At 39.2% G+C, this 22,011-nt stretch overlaps 1 protein-coding gene across 1 annotated transcript in view; it reads left to right on the forward strand.

The window, feature by feature from the left end:
• The first annotated feature begins 1,991 nt into the window (after positions 1-1,991).
• st6galnac3 (ST6 (alpha-N-acetyl-neuraminyl-2,3-beta-galactosyl-1,3)-N-acetylgalactosaminide alpha-2,6-sialyltransferase 3) overlaps positions 1,992-22,011 on the forward strand; it is a 78,405-nt gene continuing 58,385 nt past the window's right edge. Inside the window, exon 1 of the mRNA XM_039816409.1 lies at positions 1,992-2,227. Within this exon, the coding sequence (XP_039672343.1) occupies positions 2,210-2,227 (18 nt within the window). The 5' untranslated portion in view covers positions 1,992-2,209. The remainder of the gene's footprint in view (positions 2,228-22,011) is intronic.

The raw sequence follows: 22,011 nt of genomic DNA on the forward strand, positions 1-22,011 counted from the left end.
CCTAATTTATCAGCTATATATGTCAATGGCTAGCCCCGCTGATGGCCAAAAGAATGGAGCAAAGTACGTCACCAGGATCGTTGGTCTGATTGGTTGAAGGACTATCCAATTGCGTACAGAGTCATTTGAACTATGCCCGTTGATCACGCCCTTATGCAGTAGAAAATACAGAGCAGACTCCCCAGACTAATGTTCAATCTTAAAAGATTGAGCTTGGTCTGGTGATAGCCAGACTACAAAAAACCCTTATATTGGGGAAAAAATGGAAGAAACCTCAGGAAGAGCAACTGAGAAGGGATCCCTCTCTCAGAACGCCCAGACATGAAATAGATGTTGTGTGTACAGAATTGACCAAGTAAAGTGACAATATAGATCAGGGGCGCAACTACTCAGTGTCAGAGGGGTATCCAGCAACAATTTTGGCTGCTGTTGAAATTACATTCACCTTTAAAGACCGAGATGTGACCCTGTAATTACAGCTTCCATGTCACCCAACAGATGTAACTATAGCCTATATGTCTGACAGCTAATGGTAAAACTCAATCTATTAATGATTCCATGGTAAACCAGAGTTATTGCCTTAGTTATGTTTTGTATTTATTGTACATGGTACCTTATATTTTCCAGTTTTCAGTTCAGCAACCTCAGTTTTGCATATTCTAAGCTAGCCGTAAACCCCCATTTGGCTGCTCCATTCCCAGTGTTAGCAAACGCTAGCTAGTCTAACATGAATATTTGCAAGCCTCCAAGCACAGACGTCACACTTTAAATCCTACCTGTTGCCTTTCACCATCCACTTATTTAACTGCTGTTGCATCCCTTAACATGCTATCTCCTTTTCCCGCTTTCTTTTTCTATTTTTACAGAGGACAACTCATTATTGTACCTGCTCGCTCAGCGCTCACGGCGCCCCCACTCGCGATATTACGAATCCTACTCCCTACTATGGCCACGCCAAGACCGGCCCTTCAATAGCCCGGGTCTTGGTGTGGCCATAGTAGGGAGCGCCCCCCGCTCCCTCTCTACAGTATTATATGTCAAAATTCTATGATGGAATCTTATGCAATAGGGCGCCTACTCTAGCTGTTAGTCCTCTACACTGTTAGCCTGACGTGGTCATACTCAGATTCTGGACCTCGAATTTTGTGGGCGGGGCTAAGTTCGGCTGGCATCCAGGCTACTACAATGTTATATAATATTAAGGAAATGCAGAAATGATTTAGAAACGCACAAAAGCAGCTACATAGAGAAAAATTTAAATTTTTCTTTTTTTTTTACCATCGCTTTGGCGCCCCCATGGTGCTGCGCCCCTATATGCGCCGCATATAGCGCATACCCACTTTTTGCGCCACTGATATAGATGATCAGGATGACAAAATTTTAGATAAATTGTAAACGTATAAAGAATGGATCCAGTAGGATGTCAAGCAATTTCCAGGTGTCTCGCAACTTGTCTTGTTGTCTTGTTTTGCTTTATATATCTATTAGAAAAATTATGAAATGTTTTGTATGAAAGTTGGGCCCCCTGGATGTGAATGCCTCCCTTTGTAACTGGATCTTGTAATTTCTAACAAAGAGATCCCATCAGACAGTGCATCGGGGATCACCTCCACAGCCACCACTCTTTAGCACTGGCGCCCCCCAGACTTTTTGCACCGGGATCAGCGAAACACAACATTTCCACAATGTAGGCCTACTGTACTGCACTGTATAGACTCTATAGATGGATATCAATAAAGTATCTTGTGTCAAAAAACTTGAATTACAAAAAAAATAACAATTTATCAAACATATTTGGAAACTTTTTGTTCCCACTGGTTAAGATGATCTCTTGTTTATTTCACACATTGAAGAAGAAAGATAATGTGTTAACCTGCAGCTTGCCTTCAGACAGCATGTAAAAGCAGAGGTCAGAAAATCAGCGGCGGCCACGTGACGCAGGCGGGGCTCTGCTTCTTCGCCGGCCAATAGCGTGGCAGCGTTGGTCCAGGTCCAGGCAAGCTTCATGGGGGTGAAAAAACCCGAGAGAGGAGACGAATAACGGTACACTCCAATATTTATGGAGCCGATCCCCGCATTTAACCGCACCACATCGGCGTCTCCTCCTGTGATGCATGCATGAATAAATGTGTTTGGAAACGGACGCGGTGAACGGCGTGTTGGGGCTGACGAAAACAAGCGGTCCACCATTGTCTGCGTAGAAATAAGAATGGCCTGGATGTGTAAGGTAAGAGGGGGTTTCTCTCACATACCAAAAGGCAGGAAAAAACGCACAAGGAGCGCATGACGTGGTTGGCTTAAGTGTGCTATTTAGCAGATGTGAGGTGAAATGTGAGCTGATGGTGGTGATGCTCCGTAGAGGTAATTAATTAACCCTCCGCTTTCTGTCTGCTCGTCTGTTTTTTGCGGAACTCAGAATTTGTGATTTTTGCCCGTGCACATGAAGGAAAGCCAGGCCCTAGTGTTTTTTTTTTTTTTTGCATTCAGTCCATGTTTTGGTGTCATTGTTCGTGAAAGAAACGCAGGCAGATGCAGGCCAAGCAGCCAGCTGAGTTCACAACATGCCTCATGACATGTTCAGGTGTTCACATGATGTGAGGAGTTTACAACATCCACAGCTGCCATAACCGATGAGGAGAAAGTTAACATAAAGTTCCCCAGTGACTCTCACTGTCGTCCTCTTTTTTTTTCACCCTTTTCATTTCAGTGTAATTCAATAAATATCAGTAATTTACAGATGTCGACGTCACTGACACTGAGGGCTGAAAGTGCAGTTGATCACACACACATATATATATATATATATATATATATATATATATATATATATATATATATATATATATATATATATATACACACAGTACAGGCCAAAAGTTTGGACACACCTTCTCATTCAATGCGTTTCCTTTTTATTTTCATGACTGTTTACAATGTAGATTCTCCCTGAAGGCATCACAACTATGAATGAACACATATGGAATTATGTACTTAACAAAAAAGTGTGAAATAACTGAAAACATGTCTTATATTTTGGATTCTTCAAAGTAGCCACCCTTTGCTTTTTTATTAATAAGGGAAACAATTCCACTAATTAACCCTGACAAAGCACACCTGTGAAGTGAAAACCATTTCAGGTGACTACCTCATGAAGCTCATTGAGAGAAAACCCCGGTTTTGCAGAGTTATCAAAAAAGCAAAAGGGTGGCTACTTTGAAGAATCTAAAATATAAGACATGTTTTCAGTTATTTCACACTTTTTTGTTAAGTACATAATTCCATATGTGTTCATTCATAGTTTTGATGCCTTCAGTGAGAATCTACAAAGTAAATAGTCATGAAAATAAAGGAACACATTGAATGAGAAGGTGTGTCCAAACTTTTGGCCTGTACTGTATTTAGCTATCCTCATCTTTGAGTAGCTGGAAACATTGAATGATTTTTTTTTCTTGATAAGTGACTTAAACAATGAATCAATAGTTGTCTTCATTTTTCAGATCAACAAATCGATTAACTGATTAATTTCTTGTTTTGTCAATTGTTTGGCTATAAAATGCAAGATAGGCCTGTAAATAGTGAAATATGTCTATTACAGTTTCCCAGAGTTTAAGGTGACATTTTTAAATAGCTTTTTTTATAGTTTTATCCAACCAACAGTCCAAAACCCCAAAATATTAAGTAGCCTATACAATGATTCTCACATTTGAGAAGTTGAAAACTGCAAATGTTTATTTGTGAATGAAAAATGACTCAAAGGTTTAGTCGATTAGCAAAATTGTTGTCCATTAATTTCCCCTAGATTAGTTGACTAATAGTTTCACCTTTATTATCCATTCATATGCTGATTCATTTCTGGATTTCTTAAATAAGCATTTTGTCTATAAAATATTGAAAAAAGCCAATCACAGAGTCCAAGGTGACCGTCACATTGCTTGTTTTGTCCATAACCCAAAGATATTAAGTTTTCCAATCATAGACACATTTAAGACAACAATATAGCCTAACAAATATTTGACTTTTTTTGCTTGAGAAGTGACTTAAAAACCTATTCAATCATCAAAATGGTTGCTGTCGCTCAACTTGCACAACATTTTTGTCTGACCAACACACAATAAACTGTGAACATTGTAAACACAGCTTCAATAGTTTGCATACCAAATTCCTCATTTTGTAAATGGATTCAGTCTCTTAAGTTTGTGTAGGCAAAATCACATAATACTTTGAAGCAATGGGCCGTGTTCCAGTTATGCATTAACAAATTTGTATGTTTTTATGTGTAAAACAACACGTTAGCTTGTTGGAATCAAATATTTGGACAAAACATCATAAACACAGTGGGATTCTGATGAGTCTTAATAAATGCTAATCTTGAATTATCACTATTTCTAGTTAAAGATCATCAGCATCGTTTCTCTACCTTCAGAAAAATCCATGTGTTTATTTTACTCAGATTGTGCATCACAGTGGACATTCTTTGTTTGGTTTTGTCAGACTTCATGCTTTATCCATATTTTTATTTTAAGTTAAGTGTTTTTATCAATTTAAAGACACTATGGTTCCTGTCAGTCCTCCAACACTCACAGGAAGAAGAAATGAGAGTCTCTGTCAACAGCACGTCACTTTGCAAACTCTCAGGCTCATTTTGTTATCTGAGAGATTTTACACTAATGTTATATTTCAAAAACATAAAAAAAGGAACATGTCATTACATGGTACAAAGTGAATAAGCTGTAACTGACACCAGCTCTTTGTTTCTTGTAACATTAGTCAGATGTATAGTATATTGGCTATTAGTTACATAGTCAGATACCCCCCATATTCAAATAACCCCAAGTAAAGTGCTGCTGACAAACCACAGAACCACACAAACCTGTCTTTATATAGTGACACACCTCACTCTAGCTTTCTTCTATATTCAACTAGTAAGCTGTTAACTCATCTTATTTAGTCAACTTGTTGTTTTTACTATTATTTTAGATATTTACAAGTGCATATGCAGCAGTTTCTTAGTGTTTCATGGTGTGTCCCTGCTTTTCTGCTGAAATAGCCCTCCATGATTCTTAGCAATAAATGGATGTAGAGTATGAAGATGTGGATGAAGTGATGATGGGTGGATGAACTAATGTATCTACTCAGCCTACTACCTCAGCCAAGCGTAAAAACCTTTTTGTGATATTTCTACTTTTTTTTTTTTTTTTTTAAACGTTTCCACTCAGATTTTATATGCACATAAAAACAGGCGGATGGATTCAGATTCGGATGAACTATGGATGGAAATGCAAATAAAATAAATTTAAATAAAATCACCTGGGCCAATATTAAGTAATTGCAGACATATCAGTATTGACATTCATTCTGGCCTATAATAAACAGGAAGTTGCCATCTAGAAATCCAAAAGACATGTTTGAGGTACTTTGACGAGCTCCACAGAGCTCTTACAAGTTTATTTTTCAACTGTAAAATGTTGCACTCATTACAAATCTTGGTCACAATTCTTTCATTTAACTTAATTAACAGGTCCTCATAAAAAAAGTGGCTTATGTCTTTAAAATAATTCATTGTGTCTACTTGTGACCTTTTGCCACAAGTTTACTTAAAACTTCTTACTTCACAACTTACGGACACATTGGTCTCTAAGTTGTGAAAACTTCCACCTAAGAGTCATTTTCTGTGAATTGTTGAGTGCTAAAGAGCTAAAACTATCCAACCCTTTACAAAAAAAGCAAAGTTTAGATCTTTGCATTCTCTTCTTCCTGTCCCTCATGTCAGATTTATGTTGTGACACCTTTGAGGGGTCCCAAACCCTAAGTTGGGAACAACTGGGTGCTATGTTATGTGTATGTTTAAAAAGCAGATTATGGGCAGATTTATTGTCTGTGTTAGGTTAATGAACAAAAAGTGCACAAACAGCCAAAAAATCACCCAAATGTTTTTCTAAACATGCCTTAGTTCATCTGTGGCGTCGGGATGGTATTTTCAAACCTCTACTTATTTTATGATCAAATCTCATTCACAGGGACAGCAGAGAGAGAGATCATAACTAAAAAAATGTATCAGCCAAATGAATTTGAGTTTGATTTGCCAGTTTTAGAATAGTTTTTAGTTTTTTTTCACTTTACTGTGAATCGACATATACAGTATCCACTGATGATGTTTTTAGGCAGTAGTGGAAGAAGTACTCAAAAGTACCAATGTCACAATGTATAACTACTCCATTACAAATAAACTCATTCAAAATCTTACTTAAGTAAAAGTACAGTATTATAATCAAATGTAAAAGTACTTGTTCTGCAAATGATATATTATTGTATTTATATTATAATATACTGTATATTATATCAGTAGTTTTAGTCCAGTGGTTCCCAACCTAGGGGTCGGGCCCCTCTAAAAGATCACAAAATAAGATAATTGATGGGGTGTAAAAGAAGTTAACTATCTTAACTAAGCTCAATCTTTTAAGATTGAACATTAGTCTGGGGAGTCTGCTCTGTATTTTCTACTGCATAAGGTGTGATCAACGGGCATAGTTCAAATGACTCTGTACGCAATTGGATAGTCCTTCAACCAATCAGTACTTTGCAGAGCAACGCAGAGCGGAAAAAAAGCCGGTCGGTAGTAAGGCAAACACATGCTTCTTTTGTAGGAATTGTTCCAGGGCATGTTTCTGTTCCATTTTCAGAGAAAACTTGCCTTTGAAATCTTTTAAAAACAGCAGCGGCATCAACGGGTTGCTGCGCTTCGGTGGCCGTCATGTTGAATGTAAACAAAAAGCTGCTTGTCTTCGCTTCTCTATCGTCATCGTATTAAACCCGCCAATAGCGCGCCAGGTGGATAAGCCAGTTTGTGATTGGTTCCCGCAAATTTGTAACGGAAGCAGGATAGATAAACGTACAGGTTTCCAGCCTGAGCTGCAGGGCGAAATCAAATCGCCGGCAGATCGGGCTGGGTTTACCCAGTCTAGATGTTAACGTTGCTTTCACCACTGTGTTCAGATGCATGATAGGATGTATTTCTTAAGCCACCAGGTGCTGAGAACTGTTTGACTCACAGTCTGCTACTTAGTTCATGTTTATAATTGGTGAGCGAGGCCTGCAGAGAGAACTCTGCCGTGCAGGGTTCCCTCTTTGTTAGCTTGTGTTTTAATTGGAGTGAGTTCATCCGTGAAGAACTATGCTTGAGCTGGGAAAGGCTGCGGCTGTTGTCCTCCATCAAAACAGTTCGGGATGAGCTCTCCATCACGTCTCATGGAAAGATGGTGATGCTGCTGTTACTCCTAACTACATTTGGCAGAACAAGGCCAGTTAAGCAAGTTTTTGTGATGGGTTCATGTGGGTACACAGAAGCAAAAGATTTCAAATATTTCAAATAATTAATGCAAGCACACACAAACTCGTTTGTGTGCGGAGAGGTGTTTAACAGCTACTGGGAATGCAGTGAGTGTCCCAGTTCTTTTAAGAGTTTCAGGGATGAATGACACTACTCTATGTTCCCCTTGTCTCATGTGATTGTGTTACAGCAGAAGGCAGGCTGATAAAAAGTGCCCCGCCACAGTTTTAGAGAAAGCGCAGGGCACTGGCAGGATGTTGAATGAGGATCCGGTTTATATTCAAAGTGTTATCAAATCCGTGCTCAGATTTCACTTTGTGCAATTCTCTCCTTTTATCTGTTTTTCTTGTTGAGTGGGAAGTTTACATGAGATTTTCCATTGTTTTAAAGTTTGCTATCTGGCTGCACAGGGTCCTTAAGAAAAAACCTGATTTTCATTTGTAATCTCACAGTTCGTACAGCTCAATTACTAATAGTTTAATAGATTCCTTTATACAGTACTGATACTACTTTTTAAATTTGTAAGTTAGAAACTGGGTCTCCATTTCATAGTCTGTCCACCAGAGAGCGCTGACAGGTTTATTTTTAATCAAATGCACAGTATGTATCTTATTGTCAATTTAAATAAAAAATCAAAGGGGTCTTTATTAAAATTGTTCAGGTTATGTGTTTATGTTTAAAAAATTTACTAATTACGATACTGATGGATCGTTATTGGATTTTTTTAAACTCCCAAATACTGCCAATAGTTTCAAAAATCCAGTATCTGTTTCGGGATTTGAATGGGTCAAATCTGGTCATTTGCCATCATCACAACTGAATGAATGGGATCCCTCCTCTGTTTCTCCTTCTGAGGTTTATTAAATATTTTCCCTGTAAAAGGGAAAGTGGGTGTTGTATGCAGGCGCCCCAAAAATTCTGTTTGACTAGCTATACTTTTCTCCTGACTGAATGACCTAAACAAAAGTCTTTGTCTTGTGGCTTCGCTGTTGCCGTCCATTCTCTAAAACCCCTTTTGAGCCGATAGGGTACCATTTAAGCGTGTGGCTTCTTTATCATGGTAATGTAACCTACATCTGTTGTGCAAAACAACACACACACCCACACACACACACACACACACACACACACACACACACACACACACACACACACACACACACACACACACACACACACACACACACTGCTGCAGAAGAAGAACCCAGTGCAAGGATTAGTTTATTCACAGTGGTAACCAAGGGTGATAACCTCGCTCCAAATCTGGCATTAAGCCAGCGGTAGTCGAAGTAACTGGGCCAGCAGAACTATCGCTTAAACCAGAAATCGTATCAACATCTGGGAAGACTTAAGGCTTTACTTGATCTCACTATGTGTCATTGGTCATGTTGGTCAGGTAGTCTCTAATCCTGGGTGGCTTAATCATATGCCACTCCGCCAGTTCGAGGTGCTTGAACTCTGCTGCCAGTGCTGGTCATTGTCTTAGCTGTTTTTTTCTTTGAGTCCGTTCCCAAAATACAAAGAAAAGATACAGAATATGGCAGCCTACAAATTAAGTTTCACTGTGTGATTGCAGTCACGGTCAGCAGCATAATTACATGTCACTCACAAAGAACCTCTGGGCCATAACCTCTATTATTACTGGACACGCACTCACAAAGGAGCCTTTTGAAGCTGTAATGTCAAGCAAGACTCGACAGTAACAGTTGCCAGGATGCCATTGGCAACCATTTTGAGAAATTGGCAACCAATTCTTGGACTTTGGTTGTACTCAGTGGCAACCACTTTTTAACATGTAAAAAATAGGGACAGCAAAACATGTGACTTGCTGGATACATTTTTGAGGAATCTGTGAAAAACATGACAACAGCTGCACTACTGGTGGTTTTAATACCAGGGATTTAAAGGTGCAGTAGGTAAGACTTATAAAACTAACTTTCTGTCATATTTGCTGAAACTGACCCTGTGTTCCAGTAGAACTACATGAAGCAGGTAAAAATCTGGCTCCTCTGGCACCACCTACAGCCTGTAGTGTGATTTGCAAAAATCCACAGCTCCCTGTTCAAATGCACCAATCATGGCCAGGGGGGGTGTCTAACTGCGTGTCAGTCACTGCTCATGCACGCGCATTCATTCTCCCTTGTGGGGGGAGGGGCTTAGGAGACCGTTTTGGCCTTTAGCAGAAAGAGGGGAGGGACTGAGAAGTTATTGATGTTCAGATTTTTTGGCTAATCCCTGGATCTTCACAATCCTGCCTACGGCACCTTTTATGTGGAGGTTGAAGTTTTATACTTACATTACACTTACAATTACAATTACACTTAAACAAGAGGCCAATAGTCATGAAGTAAATAAAAAAGTGCTGTTGTTAATATGCCTTTGTTTCTCCAGATATCAGGAGAAAGTGCAAACAATCAATGAAGTAGAACATTTAGCTGTGTTTTAGTTTAAAAAGGCCAGATAGCTTGGCCCTCATTACTCACACATTGCCAGCCCTATCTCCACAGCGCTGTGGAGTAAGGTCTGGCTACCTTACACATACATTCCAAGATGGGAGAAAAAAATGCTCTGGGTTTCTTTAAACCAATAACAATCATCTTGGTCGGTGCTAAGCTCCAGACGCAGAGACGGTGGCTCTGCAAAATGGTCTCGGGAAGGAAGTTGTTTTGGGGGAACATTTGCACCCCGCAAAAAAAAAAAAAAGCCACACACAATATTAACTGAAGTTAACTGTTCACACAATACAGTAACGTGAGCTCTTTAAATATCTGGATACATGGTAAATGTAATTTGCTCTTACTAGTGTATTGGCCTGTGTATTTTGTCCATAGCAAATCCCCGCCAATAGGTCCCAAAACATCCCAGTTAGAGAGTAAATGCTGTAAACATGTCGAAGGGGACGGAGTTTGAGAACGGCCATGTGTGTGGGGTAATTATCCTGGAAATGTCATTGATCCAGATTAGACGCTAATTCATATTCTAACAAAATTGGTTTTGGTTAGAAAAAACAATACTGTAGATGTATTTTGGTTATGCGCATTATTCCTTTTTTGATATTTGATTAATTGATAGTCTTTTTCTTTCCTGAGAAACAGTTTTTTAATCACAAAGATTTTTTAAATACCAGCAGTAGTTGTCCAGAATCTTATAAATAATTTCGAGCTTCTCCCAAATTATCTTCCTACGCCATTGGGGATGTTTTGACTTCTTTTGATGTCCAACAATGTACTTTCAAAAGAGCAGTTTCAACCTTGAGTAAAGGTAAAAACAGACCAAATGCCTCCACATGACCAATGTTTAGGTGAAAAGCATGCACACTGTAGGTGAACTTTGGGACCAAATATTGCATTTTTTTGTTGATACTACAGTAGATTAATGCATGGACTAGGGCTGCAACTATTGATTGATATGGCGATTATACTCTTGATTAATCATTTAGTGTATGAAATGTTAAAAAAAACTTCAATTTGCTTGTTTTATCCAGCCAACAGTCCAAAACCTAAAGATCTTAAATTAATGTCACATATGCAGCAAGTCATCCTATTAGAGAAGCTTAAACCAGAGAATATTTGTCATTTTTGCTTGAAAATGACTGAACAAATGAATCGTCAATGAGTTTTGGACTGTTGATTGGCCAAAAAAGCAATTTGAAGACATCATCTTGGGCTTTAGTAAATTGTAATGGGTATTTTATAAAGCTTTCTAATGTAGACCAAATAATTAATTGAGAAAATGATAATGAAAATAAGTTATTTGCAGCCCTAATCAAAATAACGGTTGATTAATTTTCTGTTGATTTACTTATGACACTGTTGGTACACAGTTTCCTCTACATGTTTTCTACTCTGTGTTTTTCTTTCCTGGTGTAATTTCAACGCGCTTCATCACACATTTCTGGACAGTTTTATCTACTTTTAGGAGCATTTATGTTATATGTGTTCATTTCCTAACATGAAGTAGTTACAGAGTCATACAGCTCCCTGCCAGTTGGACTCATTTGAGCGTGTTGCACTATTGCTGGATTATATTTGGCAAGTCGTCCCCCCCCCCCGTCCTTGCTGTTGGCAAGGCCTAAATGCCCATTGGCACAGGGGCGAGCCAAAGCCCCAGAAGAGACCAGTCAGTAGAGGCCCTGTTTGATAAGGAGTTATACTCTCCGTAGACTTGGATGTGGCTTAGAAGTGCCATCCAAATGACACAAAAAGATGTCATACAGAATCAAAAAGGGGCAGCAGGAGGCGTCAGAGTAGGAAAAATTGTGGTTTAAGTATGTGCCTTGCTGAAGTGTCCTAAAGCAAAAGCCTGAACCCTATTTATTATCCAGGTGCTTGTTTTTTTACCTGACCTTGACCTTTAAGCTGCATGTAGGAAGGGGCAAGTAAAATCCTTCTTTGCGGTATAAATTTAGTATCATAGTTTTATGAAATCCTGTTGTTCACAAACTAAGTCTTACCCCACAAGGTGGCAAGATCAAGCGTTACCCTGAATAATGGCTGATTTTGTGCAGCTCGCCTTGAGCTTTCTGTACTCCGCTCTTCAACCGAGCCTCTGAGCGAGCAGAACATCCCTGTAATTGCATTAGTGTTGTCCAACTGTGCCACGCCCGCTCTCTCCAGACTGGCTTTTTTAGCTTGATTATTGCCTTGACATGTTAGGATTTGTTTTTTTTCATCCTATTGCAGAATTTGCAGACAACATCAGATATCTTTGATGGACATCCTGGCTTTGATTCTCTTTCCTCTGTCTCTTTCTCTTTTATAGAAGTGTCAGTGTTGTGCTCAGTGGGAGCCACGTCTGGTCATACTGTAGGTTTCTTCCTGAAGGCTCTTGACCAAGCCTGCTAATAAAAGGCTTCAATGCCACTGTTATTATCCCCAGTGGAAACCCGACAGTGCTCTGGGCACCAGCATCGGGAGGCTGATTGCCTCCGTGAACTGAAGAGGTTGACAGACACTAATACAGCCTGGCGGTTAAGTGAGGGCATTAAATAAAGTGCAGTCAATTTTGTTAATGAAATATAATCCCCTGTCTGCTTTTATGCTCGTCTGTGCCCTGGAACTTTCTGTTGTAGTGGTTGTTAGGAGAAAAGGAAATGGGCAACGGTTCAAAATGCCACAGTGTACTCTGGGTAATGTTGCATCTGATCACTGGGCTATTGTTTTGTGAGGAATCTGCACTGCTGTGTGTGTCGAGTCACATTGTTGTGTTTGAGGTTTCACGGCTGGTTTTGTGGTTGTTTTGTCTGACCAGATTTGATCTGACACTGCTACAGCCTCCCCATCCTTAACACACACACACACACACACACACACACACACACACACACACACACACACACACACACACACACACACACACACATTGAATGCCACTCTCTCCCACCCCTGGGTTTTGCCAACACAGTGCAGCAGCACCACAAAGGCTTTGACAGAATAGACTATGCAAACGTTATTGTTGTTTTCCAGAATGAACACCTGCGTGTGCCACATAGCGGAGCTGTTTGGTGGCTGTCAATTCACCTGGTTGGTTTGTTTATTGTGCGCAACAGTTGCTTCACTTAAAATTCACAATGCTGTTGTCCGAGCTCTCGGAGAACATTCACAATCTTAAGAGGATTAACGAAAAACAAAAAGCTGCACTGGTAAATTGTTTGAATGCTTCTGTGGTTAGAAATCTCTGAGATATCTGCTGCTTTGAACAAAGAGGATTCAGTTGAGATTTTCTCTCTCTCAATAAAAACTCCATGAATTTTCAGAGTGAGACTTTAAAATAAATCTTAAACGCAACACATCCTTTATCCGATCCAACATATACTATTTGTTCAGCGGCTCAGGAAAATAAGAGCAAGTTCCTCCATGTCTGTCTTATGCTTGGCACTGATCGCCATGTAACCAAATCCTGAAAGACATTTAGAAAAGGCTGATGTACTGGGAATCATCATGAATCATTAGTCCAGGATAGGGTGTATCTAACAATTATTTTCCAATTGCAGTCTGCTGATTATTATTTTAAAGGGATACTTTGCCAATTTTAAACTAGCTCTTTGATGATTTCATCAGGGTCATCTCAGCCTGGAGATCGTGGACCGTGGAGTCATGTATGGCGATATATCGACCGATACTTGCAGATAGTAAAACGTCCCTCTCAGCATCAGGGGACAAAAAAGGGACAAAGATTTAGGCTATCACAGCCTTTGCTGCTTTGATTTGGACCTTTCTGGTTTTTAAATCTGTAAATCTGCAAATAATCTGTTAATTACCATTCCAATTGATCAATTGCTTGGCCTATGAAATGTCAGAAAACACAGAAAAAATACCAGTCACATTTTTTGAAAGCCCAAAGTGATGTCTTCAAATGTTTTTTTTCTTTAACCAACCAACAGGCCAAACCCCCAAAATATTGAATTAGCTATCACATAAGAGAGAATTATTGATGACAAATTGGAATGTTTATTTTTCTTCTTCCACTTCTTCCTCTTCTGCTGCATTAAAATTACTGAGCGGTGTTTTGTTGTAAAAAACATCTCCGAACTAACAAGTAGTTGAAGAAGTTGCAATTAACCTTCACCAGTTTAAACAATGCATTTGTAATCTCAAGGTATCTCAGCCATCATCCCTCTGAGGGCTGAGCACCAAACAGGACAAATTCCTTTTTATTTCTGAGCCACTTGAAAATTCAGTGAGTATTGCTGCTTTCTGTCTCCGGCAGCCTTGAGGACAAGTTTCTTAGCCAGACACATTTCTTTAACAAATAACACCTTTAGGAAAGTCTCGAGAGGCCAGACGTCTGTTTAGTCAAGTGGAGAGAAAAGAATTGGTGACGCTGTTTGTTCCCCTTGTCCTGCAGATGATGTACTGCATCTGTCTGTCTGTCTAATCCTTTCCGATTGTCAGATGTCTGTGTAGTTTTCGTTGGTGATATATAAATACATACTCAAATTTCTCTGTGTGAGCAGTCATGCTGTGTGTAATCACTACCAATGGGATGAGGCTTTATTATGGAATTATGGAGGGATACCATTGAGTTTCAGGGGAAATATCAGTTGCTAAATATCAGTAATCCTGTGCTGGCATTTGGCAAATTGAAATGGATTTTCTCTTGTCGATTTTTTTTCTCAACCGGCACATCCCCCCCCCCACCTCACCCTGCCTTCGCCCTTCAAACACAAAGAAACAGGGGGAATAATTGCTATTCTGCTGTAAAGTACTCAAATCAAAATTGTGTGTGCGGCATCTTCTCTCTATTGCATTTTATTTGTGCACAAAAGGTTCTCTTGCCAATTGAGTGTCTGCAGTCAGGTTGTGGTAGATGGCAAGCAGCAGATTCATTACTATACGGTATCTTCGTCCTTGGCTGGCAGTGCGGTCTCCTCTGCCCGTCGGCCATCTGTGACCAAAAGAGCCAGCTACTTAAAGAGAGAGAAACTCTGATATTACAGCAGGATCAAGCTAAATGGCTCTAGTCATAAATGGGTGGCAGAAGTCATTTTCTGTGATTGGCTGAATGCTGCAAATCATTCTGGCTCAATGTTCTCTCTAAATATAACCCTCGACAATAGAAGTAATAGATATTATAGAAGAGGGAACATGCTTTTTTTCATTTTTTTTAAACCACATTTTTTGCCCATAAAGCAGGTGGTCTGAGACATGCAGCTACTGTGTCTTTATAGCCAGGCTGTCCCTGTCTTCACGCTGTGTTTGTTTATTACCAGCCACAACGGTGTGTTTTCACCTTGTGAGTCTGTGTGTGTGTCATCATGGCAAAATGTGGTCCTGGCGACATACTGTAGCGGGAGCTACCACTGAGGCGGATTTGAGTACTTTGCCAGGTGTTTATATTTTTGTCTGTCTGCAGCCAGATTTTGAAACTAAACTTAACAGATGTGTAGTTGAGTCAAAAATGAAGGCAGAGTTCGAAGATGGGTGTGCCGGAAATAGGGTGTAGAAAGTAGGGCCATTGGCCCTCCCACTATAGATCCCTGGCCCGATTGGCTCAAGATGGCGTCCAGTTTTTTTATCGTTTGATTTACAGTTTAATACTTTAACCAAGTTAACAACCATACATAAAGCAGCTCAACAACAATAAAAAAAAGAAAAATAAATGATTGGAAAAAAGTGACGTAAAAAATTAGAAAACAGTTAAAATCACACATTACAATAGTAATAAACAGTAAAAAGACCACAGGTTCGGTGCAAAGTCAAACTAAACAAAGACACTTATTTAAATGTAAATTAGCTTTTACATTGTTACAAATGCTGTGTTCAAACTGTACAACCTCTTCTGCTCAGATGAAACCTGTTGACTTTGTACAGTCTAAAATATTGTCACCAATGCAGCAGCTGATATTGTGACATTTATAATTTGACCATTTCTAGTCGAGTCATATTGCCCCCAAATCAGAGGGCTGTGTACAATATACGGCACCGTCTATGCTCAGACTAGGAAAGTGTGATATTGCCTTAAAATAATATCATGATTAAGGTGACACCTTCAAATGTTTTGTCCGACCAACAGTCCAAAACCCAGCAAATCCTCACATTTGAGAAATGAGCTGGAACCAACAAATGTTTATTTGTGGTTAAAAAAATATTTGCACTGACTGCTGCTGTGTTTTGTGGATTACATGTACGTTATCAACCTGAGACTTATTACCAAATGAAATAAAGAACCCCATCCAGGGAGAAACAGTATGATGTAAATTTCTCCACACAGCAGAAAGTCTTTTTTTACAGCAGAATAACTCACAGTCAAACATAAAGTCTCAATATGCTTTGTTTCTGACAGGTAGACTCATTCTGCTCCCACAGATATGCAGCTTCTCGGCTTCTCAAAGAACAGATTTTTTTTCCTTCACTTTCACAAATTCTTCACTTTCTCAAGTGAGCGAGCAGCAGCCTACGCAGCAGAGCATAGAGCTTCTCCAAACTGTTTCTGTGAACATATGGTGGTGTTTTTTTCCCCCCCTCATCCCAAAAGTTTTCTGGATCCAGAAGGGGAAGTGAATATTGTAGAGTGTTTAATCCTTTATACTTGTGGGGATTATGTTCCATTTGATATCAGATATGCATTAGTCAAATGGGATTTGACTGCTTTCCAGTCACGCATCCAAGCACACGTGTGAAGGCACAAGCACACACACACACACACACACACACACACACACACACACACACACACACACACACACACACACACACACACACACACACACACACACACACATATAGTGATTAAGACAGGGATTTGCAGTATTGATGTTTGTAGCTGTGAAAAAACAAGTGGATAAAAAGAGTGTTTCCTCCTTATTGTTGCCCTCTGCAGAGTCTCAGCAACATAAAAGCAAACAGGTTCTTTTTTGGGCCGGATTAAGATTCTTTGTGATGCTCTGGACTATAATGATGCAGTATCATGCCAACAGAACAGATTAGTGTTCATTTGACCTGGATTGAAGGATTTTCTTTTCATATGTCACCGCTGATAAGGGTGATGCAACGGAAGTAGTATGCACCAAGGGCAGCAGCATCAGGATGTTTTGTTATTGTACTGGAAGAACGAAACATCTGCACAGATGAAGAGAGAAGAATGTCCTACTCCCAGGGGTGGAGAGTTACTAAGTTACTTTTACACTAGTACTCTACTAAAAGTTACAATCTTGAAGGTCTCCATTTCTTTTTTTCTTTTTTCTTTTTCGTTCGTCTTTGGCAATAAGCGGTAATTGCAGGTGTGTTTTTAGACCTCACTTCCCAGAGATCCGAACAGTATCGCCTGTGTGACGTCTGTCAGTCGGCAGTTAAAGAGCGAGTCTGTTGCGTTAGCTCCGCCTACCCTCTCTGGCGGACCAACCACTGCTGGGTGATGGAAAAAGCGACATTAACTGTGCGCCACTAGTGATTTTTCCTGGGAATGTCAACACAGACACCTACACTGAGAAATATGTGGAGTGAAATTTACTTAGAAAAAGCTAGACAACAATTTCCACACAGAATTTCTTAGTAAATTTGACAGTAAATGATCAAGTAAACATTACTTACAATTTAAGAACAGTTTCTATCAAAGGCACTCAAGTAAACTTAACTAGCATGTAGTAAAATGTACTAAGCAATCATGAATAAAATTTAGTGAAAAACTATTAAAACTTACTAAGGAATAGTGTGTAAAATTTAGTAAAAAACTAGTAAAACTTACTAAGGAATAGTGTGTAAAATTTTGTGAAAAACAAGTAGAATTTAGAAGAGTAATTAAATAGTAATTAAAATGTTGTCACATATACAGAAAATTGCAAGTAAATTTTGCTTAAATGCTTTTAATAGAAACTATTCTTAAATTGTAAATAAAATTTACTGACAATTTCTGTGTGGAAATTGTTGCCTAGCTTTTTCTAAGTAAATATTACTCCACATTTGACCCCCTTTGCATCTAATAGCAAAACTAATGTAAAAATGATTAGCTTTTCAGTTTTTTATCATACCTGTCAAGTATCCCGTTTTGGCCGGGAAAGTCCCATATTTTACCCTTCTTTCCCGCCGTCCTCCCGTATTAGTATTTTCCCGTAAATCTCCCGTATTTTAACCTGCGTTATTAAAAAATAATACCCCGGGTCCGAGCGGAGTAAAAAAAAAAAAAAACATTCCCAATCTGAGCTCTGTCACTAGCCTCGCGATAACTGCCACCTGCCGCAGTAGCCTACTACAGGTACTGTAGGTGGCAGTTGTTGCGAGTTTAGTGTGTGAGGTCAGATGATGAGTGACAACGCTGGGAAAAAAAGAAAAAAAAACAGAGACGGATGATGGACGCCCCGACAGAGACGCGATGCGCTGCCAAAACTTATGAGGCTTTACTTGCATTCCCCATAGCAATGCAAGTTGAGAAAGGGTGTTTAGCATGGTACCGAAAGATTGTTACAGAGAATAGGATGACGTTAGACAACAGAACTGTTTCGCTCTACTCTCATGTAAACCACTCTGTAAACCCCCCCTGGCCCAGCCCACAAATACACTCCTTCCAAAACAATCTTAAAGAATGCAAAGTCTGCAACAAATTTATACAATAACTCACTAAAAGAGTAAAGAAAAGTTATGTGAAATGAAAAGAAAAACTGTAAAAGAAAAGCAATATGAAATGAAAAGAATGTGTGGAATGAAAATAAAATGTAAAGACAAGCAATGTTATAAATTGTAAATGTTTTCAGCATTCTGCATCAAGTGGTGATTTTTGCGGTGGGTGCCGGAAAAATTTCCCTTATTTTCAAATCCAAAACTTGACAGGTATGTTTTTTATACTGCAAGGGCTTTTATCAGCGGGCCATAGGCTCAATCACCATTGTGTTACCTCATTCAGCGATAGATAGTGACTTAACAGACATTTTATTTAAATGAAAATCTTTGAGATTATTACTTTATCTACTTATACTTTAGTTTTAAAGTACTTTACTTAAGTATTTCCATTTTCTGCTACTATACTTCTACTCCCAACCCCAAGATATTCAATTTGTAATGTTAGAAAATCAACAAATTCTCACACTTGAGAAGCTAAAACCATAGGATTGGAAATGTTACTTCTGATTCAACAAATTGTTGATTAATTTTCTGCCAAGCGACCAACCAATCAATCAACTAATTTATCCAACAATATAAAACTTTACACCTTCTTGAGTGTTATGTGCAGTTCACTAACGACTGGTATTTAAGTTGAAGGAAACAGAAGTGTCACACATTGTCCACCACTCGTGGTCACCAAATATTTGTTACTAAATAAACTAGGGATGGGCATGATTACTCGACGATCGATAATTGATTATTAAGAATTTCGTCGATCACGTTAATTTGTTATCAATTACACTAATACTGGTTGCGTTGCGTATTGTGAGTCTTGAAGCAATTAAATGAATTTCACAGTGTGGCAGCAGTCAAACATTTTACCACCTGGGGGCAATATTTGACTCCATACTCAGTTACCTGGCTGCGAGTGTGGCGTGAGACCATTTTGATTGAAAAAAATAAACTACTTGGTTCACTGCAAACACGGAGTTGCCGTGTGTAAGTAGGCTTACAACACGGCCATGACTCAAATGATGTAGCTAGCCTACCACTAAACAAAGTGCACCCGACCCTGGTTAATGTTGGTGGCGGCCGCGGTGCATCCTGCTCTCAGTCTCAACCTAGCATAAACTCGGCGTTAGCACGGAGGAGCTGCGATGCACAACGAGCAGAGAAAATTACCCAAGGGACCTGCAAGTTCACTGAGATGGATATTGGAACCAGCATATCACATTTTGTCACGACGTACCACCACCAGACTGGTAGAAAAGAACAGAATAAGGTTCCCCGGGCTGGCCAAGTTAGCTCGGAGGTACCTGTGCATCCCGGCAACGCGGGTGTTTTCGGCGGCTGGACAGACGGTCACCAGGAAGCGGTCGCGTCTGACCCCAGATCATGTCAACATGCTTATCTTTCTCAACACACATCAGTACACTGGTGCAGAAGTTGTATGTGAGTTACTGGTTATTTTTATTAGGCTTTGTCCGTGCCTTGGATAGTTTTGAGTTACACTTTGACAAAACCTGTCAGATAAGTATTATTGTGTTTTTGGTTAAGTTATTAATTAATATGATTATTTATATTTATTATTTTGGAACAAACGAGGGTCTCTGTTTAAGAACGCCGGCTCGCAGCTACAGGTTATGCTGCACCGCAGAGCATATCTATAATCTATATCTATATCTATAACCTCCAGTTTAACTGGAAAAGGAAAACGTTGTATTTTCATTGCATTTTTTATTTATAAAAAGTTAAATAAATAATGAATTTTAATATAAAAATATTAATGATTAATCAATAGTCGATCGTTAATTCTCCCGACGACGATCGACTAAGAAAATTTAATCGAAGCCCATCCCTAAAATAAACATCATTGTGCAGGAATTCTGGTTTGTTCTCATTTAAGTTAAAGATTTTCTTCTGTCATCAAGAAATGATGATGTGCAACAACTGGATCTTCCAACATGCAAATTGAACAACGTACAACAAAAAGTGATTTTTGTTGATGGATTATGAGAAATATGTTGGCTAACCAGATTACTGACAAACACTCTGCTGGATTGTTTGTATTTGTAGAGTAAACTAATTTCAGTCTGTGCATGTGACTGCTCTGGTGTTGTTGGAAACACCTAATAAATAAACCTCCTGCTGCTGGTATCTTGCTGATTAATGCACTGTAGCAAAATAAAAGGAAGTGAATGTTTCTCCAGAGCAGAGCATTTGTTAGATGAGCTCCACGGATCCTTTTTTAAGATGTAAGGCTACAGCCGGAGCTCCTCGGGTCCCATCTGGGAGCCACATGCCAGCTGTGTGAGGGGACTGCCCCCTCTGCTGGGCTCTGCAGGGACCGGCAGCAGGCTGCAAACCTCCCAGATGAGCGATGAACTCTGCTGCAGCTTGTTCATTTACGACTGTCCTTCTTTTCCTTTGCATTAGTTCAACTCTACTTCAGTTCATTGATGCAGTAAAATCATGAAAAAGAAACAGAGTGGTGGAATGTAACATTTACTACCATTAAGTACCTTAAGGTTACAGTTTTGAATTTTAAGTATTTTCATTTTATGGCACTTATACTTTTACTCCACTACATTTCTGAGGGAAATATTGTACTTTTTACTCCACTATATTTCTCCGCTGTGTTATTTTGCAATATGTAATAATGTTTCCAGATACATTTGAAACAAGTTGGTTTTAATTAAACACAGGTTGAAAAATAAGGTTTCTAGGACAATAATTGAGATAAATGCAGATTTAACAGCCCAACACTTTATACAGTGGATACAATCAGCTAAATCTCAACCAACCACATGATAATAATCCTACAATTTGCAGTATATAACTCTACTCTCTACTTGTAACTGAAATAAACAAAAATGTGCCACTGTAATGAGTAAAAACCCCAAAGACTGGTGTAAATAGCTCATGAATTAATTAATTCATATATCTGGGTATATAGCTCATGCATTAAATGAATAATATATAGTCATAAACTTAATGCTTATGCAATAACCTCTACAAATTGTAGAGCTCCTGTGGGTGAAATTTAGAGGGAAACTTGTGCATGACCGTGTTACCAGCAGCATAGAGTCAACCTTCTCCTACGGGAAAATAATAATTTGTTATCTCCTACTTGGATGACATTTGAAGCGAGACCTTTGCTGGGAATATGACAAGAATTAAATAATGTGTCTGGACCTCCAACTCTCAATCTCAAAGAGTGGCTCTTTATTTACGCTCCTGTCTTATTCCCCAGAACAGCACTAAGGCTTTAAAAAGAGGGGAGGAGGAAGAGTGAGAGAAAGACTCCGTAAATATTTTCTCAAACGCCTTAATTGAAATTGGATTTTAACTGCTCGCTGGACCGTGGTGGCAAGAATCAGGTGCCAGTGAGCTAGCGTTTTTGCATTGCAAATGTAATTTTCTGTTTTTTTTCCCATTGCCCAGGAAGCACTTGAAAACAGCTTCCAGATATGTTTTTTTATGAGCCATTTTATTCAGGTTGAGCCTCTCATTATTCCAATACCCATCGCGATTAGCTTTTTGGATTGAACTACAGTGTGCTCCTGTTGTTTACTGAGCAGGAGCGTTAGTCTTTGTGGGAAATTGTATTCTCTTCATGCCCAGATAGAGCCTGATGGAGGTGAAATT

The sequence above is a fragment of the Perca fluviatilis genome, chromosome 11 (assembly GCF_010015445.1).
Source record: "Perca fluviatilis chromosome 11, GENO_Pfluv_1.0, whole genome shotgun sequence".
NCBI classification, from domain to species: domain Eukaryota; kingdom Metazoa; phylum Chordata; class Actinopteri; order Perciformes; family Percidae; genus Perca; species Perca fluviatilis.